Source organism: Sphaerodactylus townsendi, linkage group LG14 (assembly GCF_021028975.2).
Source record: "Sphaerodactylus townsendi isolate TG3544 linkage group LG14, MPM_Stown_v2.3, whole genome shotgun sequence".
Lineage (NCBI taxonomy): Eukaryota > Metazoa > Chordata > Lepidosauria > Squamata > Sphaerodactylidae > Sphaerodactylus > Sphaerodactylus townsendi.
Genome location: NC_059438.1, coordinates 24,703,920 through 24,720,194, shown reverse-complemented (window position 1 = coordinate 24,720,194; position 16,275 = coordinate 24,703,920). Strand labels below are relative to the sequence as shown.

The 16,275-nt window shown below is 56.2% G+C and overlaps 1 protein-coding gene across 1 annotated transcript in view; it reads left to right on the top strand.

Annotated features, from left to right (window-relative positions):
* The first annotated feature begins 337 nt into the window (after positions 1–337).
* LOC125443301 (basic proline-rich protein-like) overlaps positions 338–16,275 on the top strand; it is a 32,696-nt gene continuing 16,758 nt past the window's right edge. The window contains exons 1-4 of the mRNA XM_048515320.1: positions 338–440; positions 6,995–7,008; positions 8,638–8,820; positions 11,884–12,021. Coding sequence (XP_048371277.1) covers positions 338–440; positions 6,995–7,008; positions 8,638–8,820; positions 11,884–12,021 — 438 coding nt within the window. The remainder of the gene's footprint in view (positions 441–6,994; positions 7,009–8,637; positions 8,821–11,883; positions 12,022–16,275) is intronic.

The window sequence follows — 16,275 nt, the reverse complement described above, 5'->3', positions numbered from 1 at the left end:
CCTGGGGGTGGGAACGGGAATTAGGCGGAGGGAGGGAGCGAAATAATTTGTCCCAACTGCTGAGGGCTGTGTCTGTTTCCCGCCATCTGCTTCCCATTAGGGGCTGCGCAGCACTCACTACGAAGCAAGAGTCTAAAAAGGAAAAGACCGATCTTTTGCTCCTTCGCTGGGCCGGAGGGCGGCCCGCCCATCTGCACCCAGCGCCTCCCGGAGGGAGCTCCGGCCAATTGCTGCTCTTTGCCTCCCTGGTCCCACTGGGACTGCAGACCCTTCACTTGCTCCGTAACGGGCAGCTGGGCTTCTTTTGGGCTCCAGCCAGGGTTGGAAGCAAGGCGGGATGGCCATTTGGAGCAGAGGGGCAGGGGGGCTTTCGAAGCATGGCCAGACCCTCTCATTAGTGCAGGGACTCTTTGGCTGGTGCCTGGTCAGTCCACACTCCGGTACGGACCCTCCGTGTGGTCCGCAGCCAAAAGATGCTCGCAGTGGCGTAGGAGGTTAAGAGCTCGTGTATCTAATCTGGAGGAACCGGGTTTGATTCCCCGCTCTACCGCCTGAGCTGTGGAGGCTTATCTGGGGAATTCAGAGTAGCCTGTGCACTCCCACACACGGCAGCTGGGTGACCTTGGGCTAGTCACAGCTTCTTGGAGCTCTCTCAGCCCCACCCACCTCACAGGGTGTTTGTTGTGAGGGGGGAAGGGCAAGGAGATTGTAAGCCCCTTTGAGTCTCCTGCAGGAGAGAAAGGGGGGATATAAATCCAAACTCTTCCTCTTCTTCTTCTTTGCAATTGAAACCATCCACTTCTCAAGACCAAACTGATGCCAAGTAGCGCAAGGGCCATGGGGCTCCCCAAAATCACCTTCGCAGTGAAGCAGGCATGTATTCACTTTACCAAGAGAACAGCTTCCACACACGGGACCACAGCAAAAGAGCATTTTAATTTCATCCTCAATTCAAGCATCCAAAGCCTTTTAAAACATTTGTTCCCCCTCAGTTCAGGGGCTCCAGAAGCAACGCCGCTGTTGAACCCCGACATGGCACAGTAGATATGACTCCTTCACTAAAGGTGGGGATGCTGTTTTTGAATTTTTCCCCCATATGAAAATAAAACTCTCTGCAAGTAAAGATCTAGGGCACAAGGAGGTTGCCCGGTCCCCTGCCTGATGTGCTCCTGTTCTACTTGTGGTGAGCAAAGTTCACCGAAACATTTCCAAGAGATATATTTCCCCAGCTGCATGCTATTCACTCTACCTGTTGAAATCTTTCCTGCATCATCATGTAGATCTGGCCCAAGCAAAGTGGAAACCCTCATCCTGCCCTCTCCTACATCCCAATTTAATCCCAGTGAATCAAGAGCAAGCAAGAACCCTGCATGAATAAGAAATCGGGGCATTGTATTGTCGAAGGCTTTCACGGCCGGAATCACTGGGGTGCTGTGTGGTTTCCGGGCTGTATGTGAGTGGAGTGGTTCCAGCAGCATTCTCTCCTGACGTTTCGCCTGCATCTGTGGCTGGCATCTTCAGAGGATCTGGTGGTAGTAAAGTAACACATCTGAATCTATAAGATATATATACTCCACTTGCTTTACTACCATCAGATCCTCTGAAGATGCCAGCCACAGATGCAGGCGAAACGTCAGGAGAGATTGCTGCTAGAACACGGCCATACAGCCCGGAAACCACACAGCACCCTAATGCTGGCATTGGTTGGGGTCTGGGCCAGAGCCCCCTGGCAGGCACTAGCCTCTCAACTTTTAGTAGGGGCAGGGTGCAGCCACAGCAGTGCAGAGTCTGAGAACTGCTTTTCCTCCCAGCCCTTTTCTTCCCAAGCCCCCTCCCCTCCCCCCCCTCAACCGGGAGGGGGAAGACGAGTGAGCGAGCGAGGGTTAAGAGGCAATTGCATGAAATCACAGAATCGTTTCATGCTCTCCAAATGAAACCCAGATGCCGGCGGAGCTGGGCTGCCTCCTTCCAAATAAAGGCTGCGCATTCCTGCTCCTCAGCTGCTGGTGCCAGTGGTGGGGCCAAGAACAACCCCGCCGTGGGCTCACCAGGGACGGAGCGGCTCCATCTGGATCGCGTTAGGCAAGGCGCTCCGTGCCAGAGACAAACAGTGGATGAACTGCAGGCCGCAAGCATGTGGGAAAGGTCCGAGCGAGCGAGCGAGCGAGCAGGCGGCGGAGGAGGAGGAGGAGGAATAAAAGGACACAACCTGCCTCCTCCAGCCCTCTCCATTGAGGGCCCAGCTGCTGCCCCACACATAAGCGGAGTGAACTGGAGACTTTGTGGAGCACACCCAGAGACTTCCCATCCATCTTCCAGCAGCGGAGAGGCTGGGCAGCTGGCACGCCTGGCACCCATGGGCTATGCTGCCTCTCTTGTGATGCCAATTTGACAGCAGGGGCATCTCAGCCTGGCCCGCCCTTTTTCTGAAAGCACCCAGCTGGCAAGGGGGGAGTCAGCTTCCAGCACCCATAAAACAAAAAAGCACAGTGGGCCCGGACGGGGAATAAAGACTTGCTAAATTTCAATACACAAATTGCACGCCCTCACACTATGGGTGTTGTACAGACAGTAATAAACAGTATTTATTATTCTTAAATGATGTTCAATGAGGGGGAAGGAGCAAAGGAGGTGCATTATGCCTAAAGCCGCCTTTGAGTCTCACTGCAGGAGAGAAAGGGGGGATATAAATCCAGGAAACCCTCCTCCCTCCCTCCCTCCTCCTCCTCTTCCATTCTTCTTCTTCATCTATCTATCTACCTCTATCTATCTATCCTAATATCCTATCTATCTATCCTATCTATACATCCTACATACATCCTATCTATCTATCCTATCCCTATCACTACATCTATCTGCATCACTATCTATCTATCTATCTATCTATCTATCTATCTATCTATCTATCTATCTATCTAATGTGTGTATATATATATATAGTGTGTGTGTGTGTATATATATATATAATGTATAAAATGTTATTTATAATAATTATAATACATTGCACCATGTATGTTTTGCATAGTTATAAAAAAACCATGGCATTTTGTGATAAGTTTGTGTCAGTGTACATATGTATTGTAACTGATTATGCCAGAGTGCAGCTTCAGAAATAACCAGGGAAGCAGTAAGATTTACAAGAACGCCGAAGACCCTGCGAAACGAGAATCATTTATGAGCGACCAGCAATCTCGTTCTCCAGTCCTTCGAACCGGGCACTAAACTTTACTGAGTGTGATACTGTGTTGACACGGGTGGACTCAGAACTTAGTTTCCACGACCTTTTGTGTTTCGTGTCTCTAGCCGTTGAGAGTAGCGCAAACATATTGGTGGGTGCAAATCAGATTCTTGTCTGTGCAACCCCCACAGTGTGAGAGTGTGCAATCTGTGTATTAAAATTTGCAAGTCGGGCTAATGGTGCTTCTTTGCTTTATGGTTTGCGTTAGACATTTGAACCTGTGTATTGTTACTTGGTTTTTGCTTCCAGCATGTTGCTCAGAATTACAGCCAGAAACATCAGGGGTGACGTGTGTGATTCCAGCAGCCGGGGGATCCTCCTCATAGGAACACCTGAAGTGTTTTATACTGAATCAGACCATCAAGTGGTTGACTGAGGGTGACCTTCAATGCTGTATATTACGGTGTGGCTTTCACGCTCCTTACACTCCCCTCTCCTTTGTTTTGTTACTCCTTTCATTGTCTTCCATATGCTGCGTTGTATGCTGCTGTTGCTGTATTTCCCCCTCGTTTGCTTATTGTGTCTGCTTGCCAGCGCTTTTTAGCACGTGACTATTTTGTCTTCCTCTTTTGCAAATATATATTTTGTAGCCTGACTTTTTACGCTTAGAACTTTATTACAGGATAGCTCCTTTTTATAACTCTGCTGCATTTTGGTTTTTTTACTCTGCTAAAGAACTGGCTAGTTTCAGTGCTTCTCTCGTTTCTCTTTCGCTTTGCGCAGGGCTTGATGAATGTGCACGAAACCTCTAAGCTGTGAGAAAGAAAAGGGATAGCGCAGCCCTTTCTTCCCCTACTCTTCCTTCATTCCTTCCACGGGGAATTCTGAGCCCCCCGGAGCTATTAGGAGATGCTGAACACCCTGACAACGCTGGCTCTTGGCTTGACAGGAGTGATTCAGTACCTGCTGAGATGGAAAATCGCTGTGTTAAGGAGCAAAGACTCGCCTCTCCTTGCCCCCTCTTCGATATTCATTAGCGTGTGATGCCAAGCCTTCCTGGGACCGTTCAAGGACTCGGCACACCTGAGACCAGCCGGCTCTGCTCGCAGCTGGGCCTCCAGCCATCTGGTCTCTGCCAGCAGCTTGCCAAGGCCACTTCCTAGCGTCAGCCAAATGTTTTACTCTCATATATCTGCGGTGGGCTGGGACTCCAGGAAGGCAAGGCGTGTGGTGCCCCGCTCCAGTTGGCGCCCAGAACCTGCCCATGCCAAGGAAGGCCCGCACATTCTCATCAGCTCTGAGGCAGGACTTTGCCTCTGGACTGGCAGGAGGAAGAGAACCTGAGAGAGTCACATTTATTCCACTGGGCTTTTGGAGGGGCTGGCCGCGGTTCTACCGCCCCCCACTGAAATCAAAGCCGCCTGTCTGGACCAGCTTGGTTGGGCCCTAATTCCATCTTGGGCCCTGCCTATTTCCTCCCCTTTCTTTTGGCCTTTAGATCGGGCGCCTGTGTGTGTGTGTTTTTACACAACCTTGTTGTTTTAATCTATATTTATTGTTATTAACTGCTGCTTGAGTTTTAATGGGTTAAGTTTTATGTTGTATTAATTTGCTGTCTTGGAAAACAGCCATGTTGTAAGCCGCCTCGAGCCCTTTGGGGATGAGGCGGCCTATAAATTTAATAAATAAATAAAAACAAATAAATTTAATGTGGGATGCTGCCAGTTCGGGTTTCTAGAGGTTGTCCGAGTTTTTAAAGACATCTCCGTGACCCCGTGACCTCTTTCACAATTGGCGTGGACTGACAATCTCTTGATGCACAGACTCGGAGCAAACCCAAGAGTGTCCTTAGAAGCTCAGACTACAGAGCTCAGTGCCCCTGGAGGAAATAGCGGCTTTGGAAGGAAGGCAGATTTTGTAGCATACCGTAGATTCTTGGAAAAGTGCCCCAACCCCCAACCTTCTCAGGTTCCACCCCAAATCTCCAGGAATTTTCCAGGCTGGAATTGGTAACCCTAAATTGAGAAGCTGTGTGACCAAAGCATGCCCCCAGACAGCAAGGATGCCAGAGTGTGCATAGGAATATCTCCCGGTGGTCTGGGGCAGAGCCTGTGAGGGATGTTTTTTTTCCATATGGGGAGGCCCCACATTACCTGGCCCAGACATTGTGCAGTCCGGCAAAGGCTTTGAACCCAGCCCCGCCCCTTCTGTATCCCCCCCCCCCCCATCAGTCCAGCCTCAGGTTGTGTGGGAAGGAGCGAGCAGCCTGTTGGATTCTTCGGTGCTCGGAAGAAAAAAAAAAGTCTGTTTTACAAGCCTTCGTTCACTATTGTTTATATAAACAGGTAAATTGTTTCGTATCTCAATTAAAAACATCTGCCACATAAATGAATACCAATTAACTCATCCTGTTTTTAATTACTCTGTTAATTACACACAGGCAGAAGCAAGGATGGCGGGGGACATAAAGGGGCCAATGACGTTAACAGAAGCGAGAGAAGTTGCCCCCTCGCACACGCATAAGCGCACCAGAATTGCGCTTTGATGGCTCCAGATCACGAGAATAGCTGCTGCCCAGCTAATGATGGATTAAGGTGGGGATGGCTGGTAGCCATCCAGGCGGATTGCCGCTCCCTTCCTGGCTGCTAGCGAGAGAGCTCTGCGGAGGAGCCGGGGAGAGCTGATCCCCAGGAGCCGCCCCCTTCTTTGAAAAGGTCCAGGACTTTCCTTCTTCACTCCGGCGGCCTGACAGTGAGGCTTGGCGGCTTAAGTAACCAGCTGCGCGGTTTAAGTTCACCTTTCGGCTCTGCGGATTACATAGGAATTATGCTGCACTATGGCTGTGGCCAAGGCTTGCCAATCCCCTGGGGGTGGCTGGAGAGATCTCCTGCTAATACAGCTGGCCTCCATGCAAAAGAGGTCAGTCCACCTGGACGAAATGGCCCCTGTGCAAGGTGGTTCTGCAGCATCATACCCAACTGAAGTCCCGCCCTTCCTCAGGTTCTTCTGGGGCCTCCATCATACCTGAGTGAGCCACCTCCTCCACCCCTTGCCCCGTGCCTCCTTTCCAAGGCCCCAGTGAAACTTGGGATGCTCCTTTCTGGGTGGCCCCCTATTATTATTATTTTTATTTTTTATTTATGGGATTTCTATACCGCTTGGTCCCAAAAAAGAGATAAAGGCGTTGTGCAGCCATGTGATTCCACATACAGTATATAAACAAAACCCCATTAAATTAAAATGTAAGTTTAAAAGTTTAAATATTTAAAACGCAGCAGTAATTCAGTAAAATGGCGTCAGCAATACCCCAGATTAAACCCTCCCAAAAAAGGGGGAACAAGACAATTCCCAAACTTTCATCCCAAATCTGGGGTTTCTTTCCAGAAATGCTGCAAGCCGCTCCCGCCCAAACAAATATAACTGCTGAAGGATCAGCAGCTGCCACAATTCGTCTCTCCATTGTCTATTTTGTGATTTTTAAAAAACGTTACAACCTTGGCCCTGCAGGGAGTGGGTGGCGTGGAAATCTTGCAGAGAGGTTTTAGGGCTCCCAGACCAGAGACGACAGAACAGAAGCACACACAACCATCAGAAGAGTCCTGTGGCTGATTTGCACCAGTGTCCCATCCTACGGAGCAGCAAACCAGTTGTCTGGAATGCTAAAAAAAAAAAAAAAAAGGCCTTCCCCTGACGCTGCCTCCTAGTGCTGGAATTCAGAGGTTGACTGCCTTTGGATTTGGATGCTCCCTTTGATCCACAAGCCTAGTAGCAGCTGACAGGTCATTTCACCCTGACTGCCTATCTTTTCCCACACAGGGTTAAAAACAAAGGTAGGGGGATTGTGCGCATGTCTGAGAATTTTAAACATGAGGGAAAACGGTTAAAAGCCCCTCCCTGTCTATTGGATGTGGCAGTGTCTAATGTGCAAAGGAACAGAGAAGAATACCCAGCAGTGGGCGGGCAAATGGTCGGCTAGAGAGGGCTGTAAAGTCATTGACCCCTCCATCCTTTTGTGTCACCTCTTGTCTGTCCTTAGACTGATACTCCCAGGTCTAATATCCTGCGTCTTCTCAGAAATTAGAGCAGAAACTCTTCCTAACTAGCAAGAGAGCAGCATGATATCTTTCCCTCTTTCCTATCCTAAATGTACTTCCTAATAAACATTTACCTCTTGCCCTTTCGATCAGTGTGTCCACCATTTTTCTGTGGGATAAACTCCAACTCTGTTTTCCACTAGGTTCCACATTGAACTACAGACTCCGCATGATTGATGTATTCAGATCATTCACAGTCTGCCTTTCTCATGGGGACCCGAGGCAGATTACAACCAATAGGTCAGTTTTTATTTTATTCAATTTCTATCCCTCCCTGACCAAGGCCAGGCGCAGGGCGGCGTACAAACATATTTAAAACAATGTATTGTCGAAGGCTTTCACGGCCGGAATCACTTGGGTGCTGTGTGGTTTCCGGGCTGTATGGCCGTGTTCTAGCAGCATTCTCTCCTGACGTTTCGCCTGCATCTGTGGCTGGCATCTTCAGAGGATCCATACAGCCCGGAAACCACACAGCACCCAAAATATTTAAAACATTTTATGCATAATTCATAAAACTAACTTACACATTCCTAATATTAAAATGCAAGATGGCAAAACAATACCAAAAACCTACGCAAAACCCACTTGTGCAGCCAACAAAATGGGATATTCAGTAACCCATGCAGTAGGATTTTAGAAGTCTGGAACTACTAGGAGGAACTGAAACAGAGCATAAATATGAACATGGCCCATATCCATTCATTTGTTTATTCTGATGATCTGAAATACTTTTATCCTACTTTGCTCCAAAAAAGGGCTTCTTGCTCAGCCCAGAAAAAATGCACTGGAAGTTGGCCAATAAAACACATTTTTGCATGAGAGCCAAGCAGGGGAGACTTCTTGGTGATCTGCCTCTCCTGCAAGGGTCAAAAAGCATCCGTGTTGTGATTGCCCAGTGTCACCTGGAAGCAACCGACTGAGGGAGAAGGGTTTTAAAAAACCCACCGTCATGATGCCTACCTCCTAGATGTGGCGTGCCCCTACTGGGGAGGAATTTTGCAGGCCACTTCAAGTGAGCCCATCGCGAACAGGCATGTGGAGCCCGTGTGGTGGACTGACCCCTCTTGCTATTGGCTCCGTGGAACTAGATTCCCTTAATCCTACTTTTCTTGCATGCATCCCAGTTGTGGGAAACGTTCCAAGCGAGCAGATGGAGCATTTGGAGTCGGGTGTTGGGGGCGGTGGGGGGGGGGGAGGAGAGAGAGAGAGAGAGAGAGAGAAAGAGAGAGAGAGAGAGAGAGAGAGAGAGAGAGAGAGAGAGAGAGAGAACAGCTCACGCAGCATCAGCAAAGGGAGCCTCTCTTTTCTCAAGCTACATTTTTCTGTGCATGGATCTCTTTTGTGCTTTTCGATCATGCTTCCAAGGTGATGTGGGTGCAGCGTTGGTGTGTGACTCTGCAGGCTTGTGAAATAACAGAGTCCCCTCTCGCGGAGAAGGTCTGTGTGAGGTTTCAGACACTCGACATCTACCTTCAGGCACAGGAGACAGCAGCCAAATACCAGAAGCTGCATTGTGATCATTGCTACCAGATGGCAGAAAATGCCTATGTGAGCAGCATGGGCCCAACGGCTTGGCCTCAACCCCAATCCTCCCCCCCAAATACTCTGCTCCCAGGTTTCACAAAACTACCAAGGGACCAGGGCAGTGGTGGGATCCAAAATTTTTAGTAACAGGTTCCCATGGTGGTGGGATTCAAACGGTGGCGTAGCGCCAATGGGGCTGGGTGGGGCATGACGGGGGCGTGGCCGGGCATTCCAGGGGCAGGGCATTCCTGGGCGGGGCTGTGGCAAGGACGCAGCCGCTACGCCGGTCCTTGGGCAGAAAACGAATGCGCGCAGGCTGCCACGCACGCCGGTGCACCTCCTGCTAGACTGCTTCAAGTTCTGCGCGCTACTGCTGAGAGGAGGGGCGTAACTAAGGCAAAAATCACGTGGTAAAATCACCAATTAGTAACCCCCTCTCGGCACACACAAATAATTAGTAACCTACTCTCGGGAACCTGTGGGAACCTGCCGGATCCCACCTCTGGACCAGGGGCATATGTATAGAAAATGGTGCACAGGGCAAGCACCAAAACTGCATCCCGCCTGCCCACCTCCAAATCCAACAGGTCTTCCCCTTCTCGAAAGGTCAGTTCTCTGGAGGCCAGGTCTACCCATTCCTTTCTATTCTCCATGGCAGTCAGGTCTACCCATTGCTCCTTAATGGTGGGTAGACCAGCCCTCTGAGCGGCTGTGGCTGCAGAGGTGTGGTCTGGGTGCCCTCAGGCAAGTAGCCCCCAGGGCTCATGTCCCAGCTTGCCCCACCCTAAACACCCCAGCGGAGGGGCACAGAGGGCACCAGGAGGGGACTTTCGTATAAGAGTGGGGAAAGGGCTGCTGCATTGCCTTGTGCCTTTGTAATCTCAAATCAGACACTGCTGGCGTGGAAGAGATGCCAACCAACAGGTGAAGCCTACAGATCTCCTGGAATTTCAACTGATCTCCAGACAGCAAAGATCGGTTCCCCGGGAAAACGCGGCTCCTTTGGAAGGCGGACTCTGCAAATTATGCAAAACTTCATTATTTCAGAGGTCTTTTCCATGAAATCAATAGTCATATTACTGGATGACTGGAAAAGTTACTTGGATAAATGATCCTGTGGTCCATACTCTTGCACTTAGCTTGCTGAAACTAGCACCCTGCATCATTTAATGTGTCATGCTAATCTTTATGCTGCTCTTCAGTTCTGTTGTTCAATTTCTTGTTGGGTCTACAAGCCTAATTCTATTGCATTATTTACTGAATGTCCCTTCCGGTTGATTGCATTGACTCGCTCTGTGGAATCGACCTTGAATCCATGTGAGCACGGCAGACCTTTCTGTACTCTGTAGCCCGCCTTGAGTCTTCGTGAGAAAGGCGGGCTGCAAATGAACTAGAGACATAAACCAGCAGGCTCCGTGTTTTGCCGCACTGAACATTGTGCAGTTTTCTGGGAACAAAAAAAGGAAGGCTCAAATCTGTTTCATGAGAGAAACATTCCACAAGGGAGAGACGAGTGCAGAAACTTTCATTCTGTCTCAGCCACTGCCAGTAAAGGTCTCGAGAATCTTTGTGGACGTGAAGTCCAAACTACTTCCCAGGCCTTCTTTCCCAGGATTTGGCAGAATGTGAACTGAGCAGAGCGTTTGAACGCCCCTTCTCCTTCCTGCATGCAGCCTTCGCTTCTCAACCAACTCGGACTTTGGCCACAAATTGACAAGGCCAATTCTGAACGGCTCCTTATCCTCTCAGTTGACACTTCAGAGTTGGCGGGGAGCCCCTTTGGCCTGCCACAAGCCTGTTATGGAGACACCATCAGCTCTGCCTTCTTGTCAGCTGTTGTCAGGAAACAGGGACGGGGCAGGCAGGTTATTTCCTATCAGAGTAGGTGGGATCAAGTCACTAGATCCAGTCGAGCCGCTGGGCAAAGTAAAAGCTGGTCATGAGGTTCCCCCATCCTTGTGGACTAGTCATCTTGCACTCTGGGAGGCCACTATGACCACCTTGAACTGGAGTGGCCAACCTGTGGCGCTCCAGATGTTCATGGACTGCAATTCCCATCAGCCCTTGCCAGCATGGCCATGGCCATGGGAATTGTAGTCCGTGAATTGTAGTCCATCTGGAGCGCCACAGGTTGTCCACCCCTGACCTAGAGCAAACAGAGCAATATGGATGGGTGGTCTCCCCTTGCACTGGGATTGCCAGCTCTGGGCTGGGAGAGAGCTGGAGATTTTGTGGGTGGAGCCTGAGAAGGGTGGGCTTGTGGGAGGGGAGGGGCATCAGCAGGACACGATGCCATACAGAGTCCACATGAAATGTGGGGCTTCATGTTGTGTGGCTCAGCCAGCGTGCTACCTGCTTGGATCAGCTCAGAGAGCAACACTGCAAAACCAGGTGTGTCAGACAGCAGGTACCACCTCCTGCCCTCTTTGATGGATGGGTGCTGCCACATTCCTCTGGAGTCCAAGTGAAGCAGACTGAAAGCTCTCAGCGGCTGGAGCTACCTGGCTTCTGTACAGGACAGCACCTGTGGAGCTGCAGAAGGGCTTCTCTCTCATTGTCCTTTCCTCTGTCCTTGGGGCTCTCAAGCAGCCTTTGAGCTGAAAGGCTCTGGCAAAAATCTCCCTTTGACCACCGGGCAGCCTGTTGAGGACCAACATCAGCCAACCCAGGCCTGTGGAAAGAAGACTGAAGGGCGGCAGGTTACCCCTAAGAATTTGCTACTGAAATGCCAAGAGCGGCCACGAATCAGAAGCAAGGAAAAATAAGCTTGGAATTCCCTGAAAGAAAATGTGTGATTCTTTTCAGACGTGTTGGCAACTTGTCCCACCTGAGAATTTCTTTAAATTAGCAGTTTGTCACACTTTTAGTAAATCCTTGCAAGTCTATTGTTTTTGCAATGCCGCTTGGACTTCATCTCCACAGCCTGTGGCAAATCCTCTGAGCATGCACAAAGTGCTTCCTCTTACATGGGCATCTAAATTTTAGGTCAGAGTTCCTGAGCAAATATCCAGCCTAAGAACTCATTATGGAAAATTACGTACGGGTTCTGTCTGAGGCAGACCAGACTTTTCTCGTCAGCATCATTAGGACAACAGCGATTGTCTCATCACCACGAAACGCCTAAGTGGCTACTACAGAGACGCAAAAGGGGGCATGAATGAGCAGAAACGAACTCAGATCTACAAGGCGCCTGGTGCAAATTTCCCTTCTGCAACAGACTCCTCAGTGGGCCGTTTTCAGTCAATGAATGCCCCCCAAGCCTGCAAGGGGGGCAGAAAGGCATTTGCTTTACTTAAAGGTTCACTGTGTCCATTGTAATACACAAATGTATACGAAGCCCTTTGAGCACTGAAAATGCTTGCCTTTAGGGGTTACTTTATGCCTCATATCTGTACTGTCCTGAAATGGTTCAGAAAGCTGCATGGGTCAAGGGATACAGATTGTGGCCTCTAGAAGAAGAAGAAGAGTTTGGATTTATATCCCCCTTTCTCTCCTGCAGGAGTCTCAAAGGGGCTTACAATCTCCTTGCCCTTCCCCCCTCACAACAAACACCCTGTGAGGTAGGTGGGGCTGAGAGAGCTCCGAGAAGCGGTGACTAGCCCAAGGTCACCCAGCTGGCATGTGTGGGAGTGCACAGGCTAATCTGAATTCCCCAGATAAGCCTCCACAGCTCAGGCGGCAGAGCTGGGAATCAAACCCGGTTCCTCCAGATTAGATACATGAACTCTTAACCTCCTACGCCACTGCTGCTCTACTATTGTATTGCCACCTATCAATGTGAATCTGCTCCACACCAAGTTAGGGTTAGGGAGGGAGGGGCAGCATGCAAGGGAAGGGAAGGGAGGGGAGGGAGGGGTGGCATGCAAGGGAGGGGGGTGGTCATGCAAGGGAGGGGAGGGCGGGGCCCCAGCATCTGGACATGGCCCACCCACCCTAGCAGAGGGAGGGGAGGGAGTGAAGGGTGGCATGCAAGGGAGGGGAGGGAGGGGGTAGTTAGTTCTACATCATATTTCAAAGCTCCTGCTTTGTTTCTGTTTTCTGATTGTCCAAACCCTCGTGTGGTGCCCACTGGATGTCACATCCTGTCCACTGTACCTTACTGACACCATCAAATCTGCCTGGAATCTGGGTGAGAAAATGACCAAGTCAATAAAGAAATAATAAAACATCTCAGACTTTCCAGGCGTTTGCCGCAAGGCAGCCTTTCTGAAACTGAGCTTGCAAAGGGCACTCAGTCCACACACCCCTCACTTGCTCAATCTCCACAGAGAAAAGCTCTGGGAATGGCTCGATTCAGTCCTTCCTTGAGAGCTAGATGTTGAGGAAAGGGGGGATCCAGCTGCTGAGCCAGGAGTTCAAAGTGGTAAGACAGGAGATTGGGAGCTCAGTGTTTGTGTCCTCAGCTCTCCACCCTGCTGGCTGTATTCACAGAATCATAGCGTTGAAAGAGACCCCCAAGGGCCATCAAGACCAACTCCCTGCAATGCAGGAACACACAATCAAAGCACTCCTGTCAGATGGCCATCCAGACTGTCTTAAAAAACCTCCACCACACTCTGAGGCAGTGCATTCCACTGTCCACTGAAGTTTTCCCAGATGTTTAGGTGGAATCTCTTATCTTTCACCTTGAACCCATTATTCTGTGTCCCAGTCTCCGGAGCAGCAGGAAACAAGCTTGCTCCCTCACCAAGCTGACATCCCTTCAAATATCTAAACAGGGCCATCATGTCACCTCTTAAACTTCTTTTCACCAAACTAAACATCCCCATAGCTCCCTCAGCCTCTCCTTGTAGGGCAGGGATTCCAGGCCTTTTACAGTTTTGGTTGCCCTCCTCTGGACCTGTTCCAACTTGTCAATATCTTTCTTGAATTGCACTGCCCAGAACTGTACACAATATTCCAGGTGAGATCTAACCAACGCATAAGAACATAAGAACATAAGAACAAGCCAGCTGGATCAGACCAGAGTCCATCTAGTCCAGCTCTCTGCTACTCGCAGTGGCCCACCAGGTGCCTTTGGGAGCTCACATGTAGGATGTGAACGCAATGGCCTTCTGCGGCTGTTGCTCCCGATCACCTGGTCTGTTAAGGCATTTGCAATCTCAGATCAAAGAGGATCAAGATTGGTAGCCATAAATCCCCACCCCCCCCCCCCCCCACCCCCCCCCCCCCCCACCCCCCCCCCCCCCCACCCCCCCCCCCCCCCACCCCCCCCCCCCCCCACCCCCCCCCCCCCCCACCCCCCCCCCCCCCCACCCCCCCCCCCCCCCACCCCCCCCCCCCCCCACCCCCCCCCCCCCCCACCCCCCCCCCCCCCCACCCCCCCCCCCCCCCACCCCCCCCCCCCCCCACCCCCCCCCCCCCCCACCCCCCCCCCCCCCCACCCCCCCCCCCCCCCACCCCCCCCCCCCCCCACCCCCCCCCCCCCCCACCCCCCCCCCCCCCCACCCCCCCCCCCCCCCACCCCCCCCCCCCCCCACCCCCCCCCCCCCCCACCCCCCCCCCCCCCCACCCCCCCCCCCCCCCACCCCCCCCCCCCCCCACCCCCCCCCCCCCCCACCCCCCCCCCCCCCCACCCCCCCCCCCCCCCACCCCCCCCCCCCCCCACCCCCCCCCCCCCCCACCCCCCCCCCCCCCCACCCCCCCCCCCCCCCACCCCCCCCCCCCCCCACCCCCCCCCCCCCCCACCCCCCCCCCCCCCCACCCCCCCCCCCCCCCACCCCCCCCCCCCCCCACCCCCCCCCCCCCCCACCCCCCCCCCCCCCCACCCCCCCCCCCCCCCACCCCCCCCCCCCCCCACCCCCCCCCCCCCCCACCCCCCCCCCCCCCCACCCCCCCCCCCCCCCACCCCCCCCCCCCCCCACCCCCCCCCCCCCCCACCCCCCCCCCCCCCCACCCCCCCCCCCCCCCACCCCCCCCCCCCCCCACCCCCCCCCCCCCCCACCCCCCCCCCCCCCCACCCCCCCCCCCCCCCACCCCCCCCCCCCCCCACCCCCCCCCCCCCCCACCCCCCCCCCCCCCCACCCCCCCCCCCCCCCACCCCCCCCCCCCCCCACCCCCCCCCCCCCCCACCCCCCCCCCCCCCCACCCCCCCCCCCCCCCACCCCCCCCCCCCCCCACCCCCCCCCCCCCCCACCCCCCCCCCCCCCCACCCCCCCCCCCCCCCACCCCCCCCCCCCCCCACCCCCCCCCCCCCCCACCCCCCCCCCCCCCCACCCCCCCCCCCCCCCACCCCCCCCCCCCCCCACCCCCCCCCCCCCCCACCCCCCCCCCCCCCCACCCCCCCCCCCCCCCACCCCCCCCCCCCCCCACCCCCCCCCCCCCCCACCCCCCCCCCCCCCCACCCCCCCCCCCCCCCACCCCCCCCCCCCCCCACCCCCCCCCCCCCCCACCCCCCCCCCCCCCCACCCCCCCCCCCCCCCACCCCCCCCCCCCCCCACCCCCCCCCCCCCCCACCCCCCCCCCCCCCCACCCCCCCCCCCCCCCACCCCCCCCCCCCCCCACCCCCCCCCCCCCCCACCCCCCCCCCCCCCCACCCCCCCCCCCCCCCACCCCCCCCCCCCCCCACCCCCCCCCCCCCCCACCCCCCCCCCCCCCCACCCCCCCCCCCCCCCACCCCCCCCCCCCCCCACCCCCCCCCCCCCCCACCCCCCCCCCCCCCCACCCCCCCCCCCCCCCACCCCCCCCCCCCCCCACCCCCCCCCCCCCCCACCCCCCCCCCCCCCCACCCCCCCCCCCCCCCACCCCCCCCCCCCCCCACCCCCCCCCCCCCCCACCCCCCCCCCCCCCCACCCCCCCCCCCCCCCACCCCCCCCCCCCCCCACCCCCCCCCCCCCCCACCCCCCCCCCCCCCCACCCCCCCCCCCCCCCACCCCCCCCCCCCCCCACCCCCCCCCCCCCCCACCCCCCCCCCCCCCCACCCCCCCCCCCCCCCACCCCCCCCCCCCCCCACCCCCCCCCCCCCCCACCCCCCCCCCCCCCCACCCCCCCCCCCCCCCACCCCCCCCCCCCCCCACCCCCCCCCCCCCCCACCCCCCCCCCCCCCCACCCCCCCCCCCCCCCACCCCCCCCCCCCCCCACCCCCCCCCCCCCCCACCCCCCCCCCCCCCCACCCCCCCCCCCCCCCACCCCCCCCCCCCCCCACCCCCCCCCCCCCCCACCCCCCCCCCCCCCCACCCCCCCCCCCCCCCACCCCCCCCCCCCCCCACCCCCCCCCCCCCCCACCCCCCCCCCCCCCCACCCCCCCCCCCCCCCACCCCCCCCCCCCCCCACCCCCCCCCCCCCCCACCCCCCCCCCCCCCCACCCCCCCCCCCCCCCACCCCCCCCCCCCCCCACCCCCCCCCCCCCCCACCCCCCCCCCCCCCCACCCCCCCCCCCCCCCACCCCCCCCCCCCCCCACCCCCCCCCCCCCCCACCCCCCCCCCCCCCCACCCCCCCCCCCCCCCACCCCCCCCCCCCCCCACCCCCCCCCCCCCCCA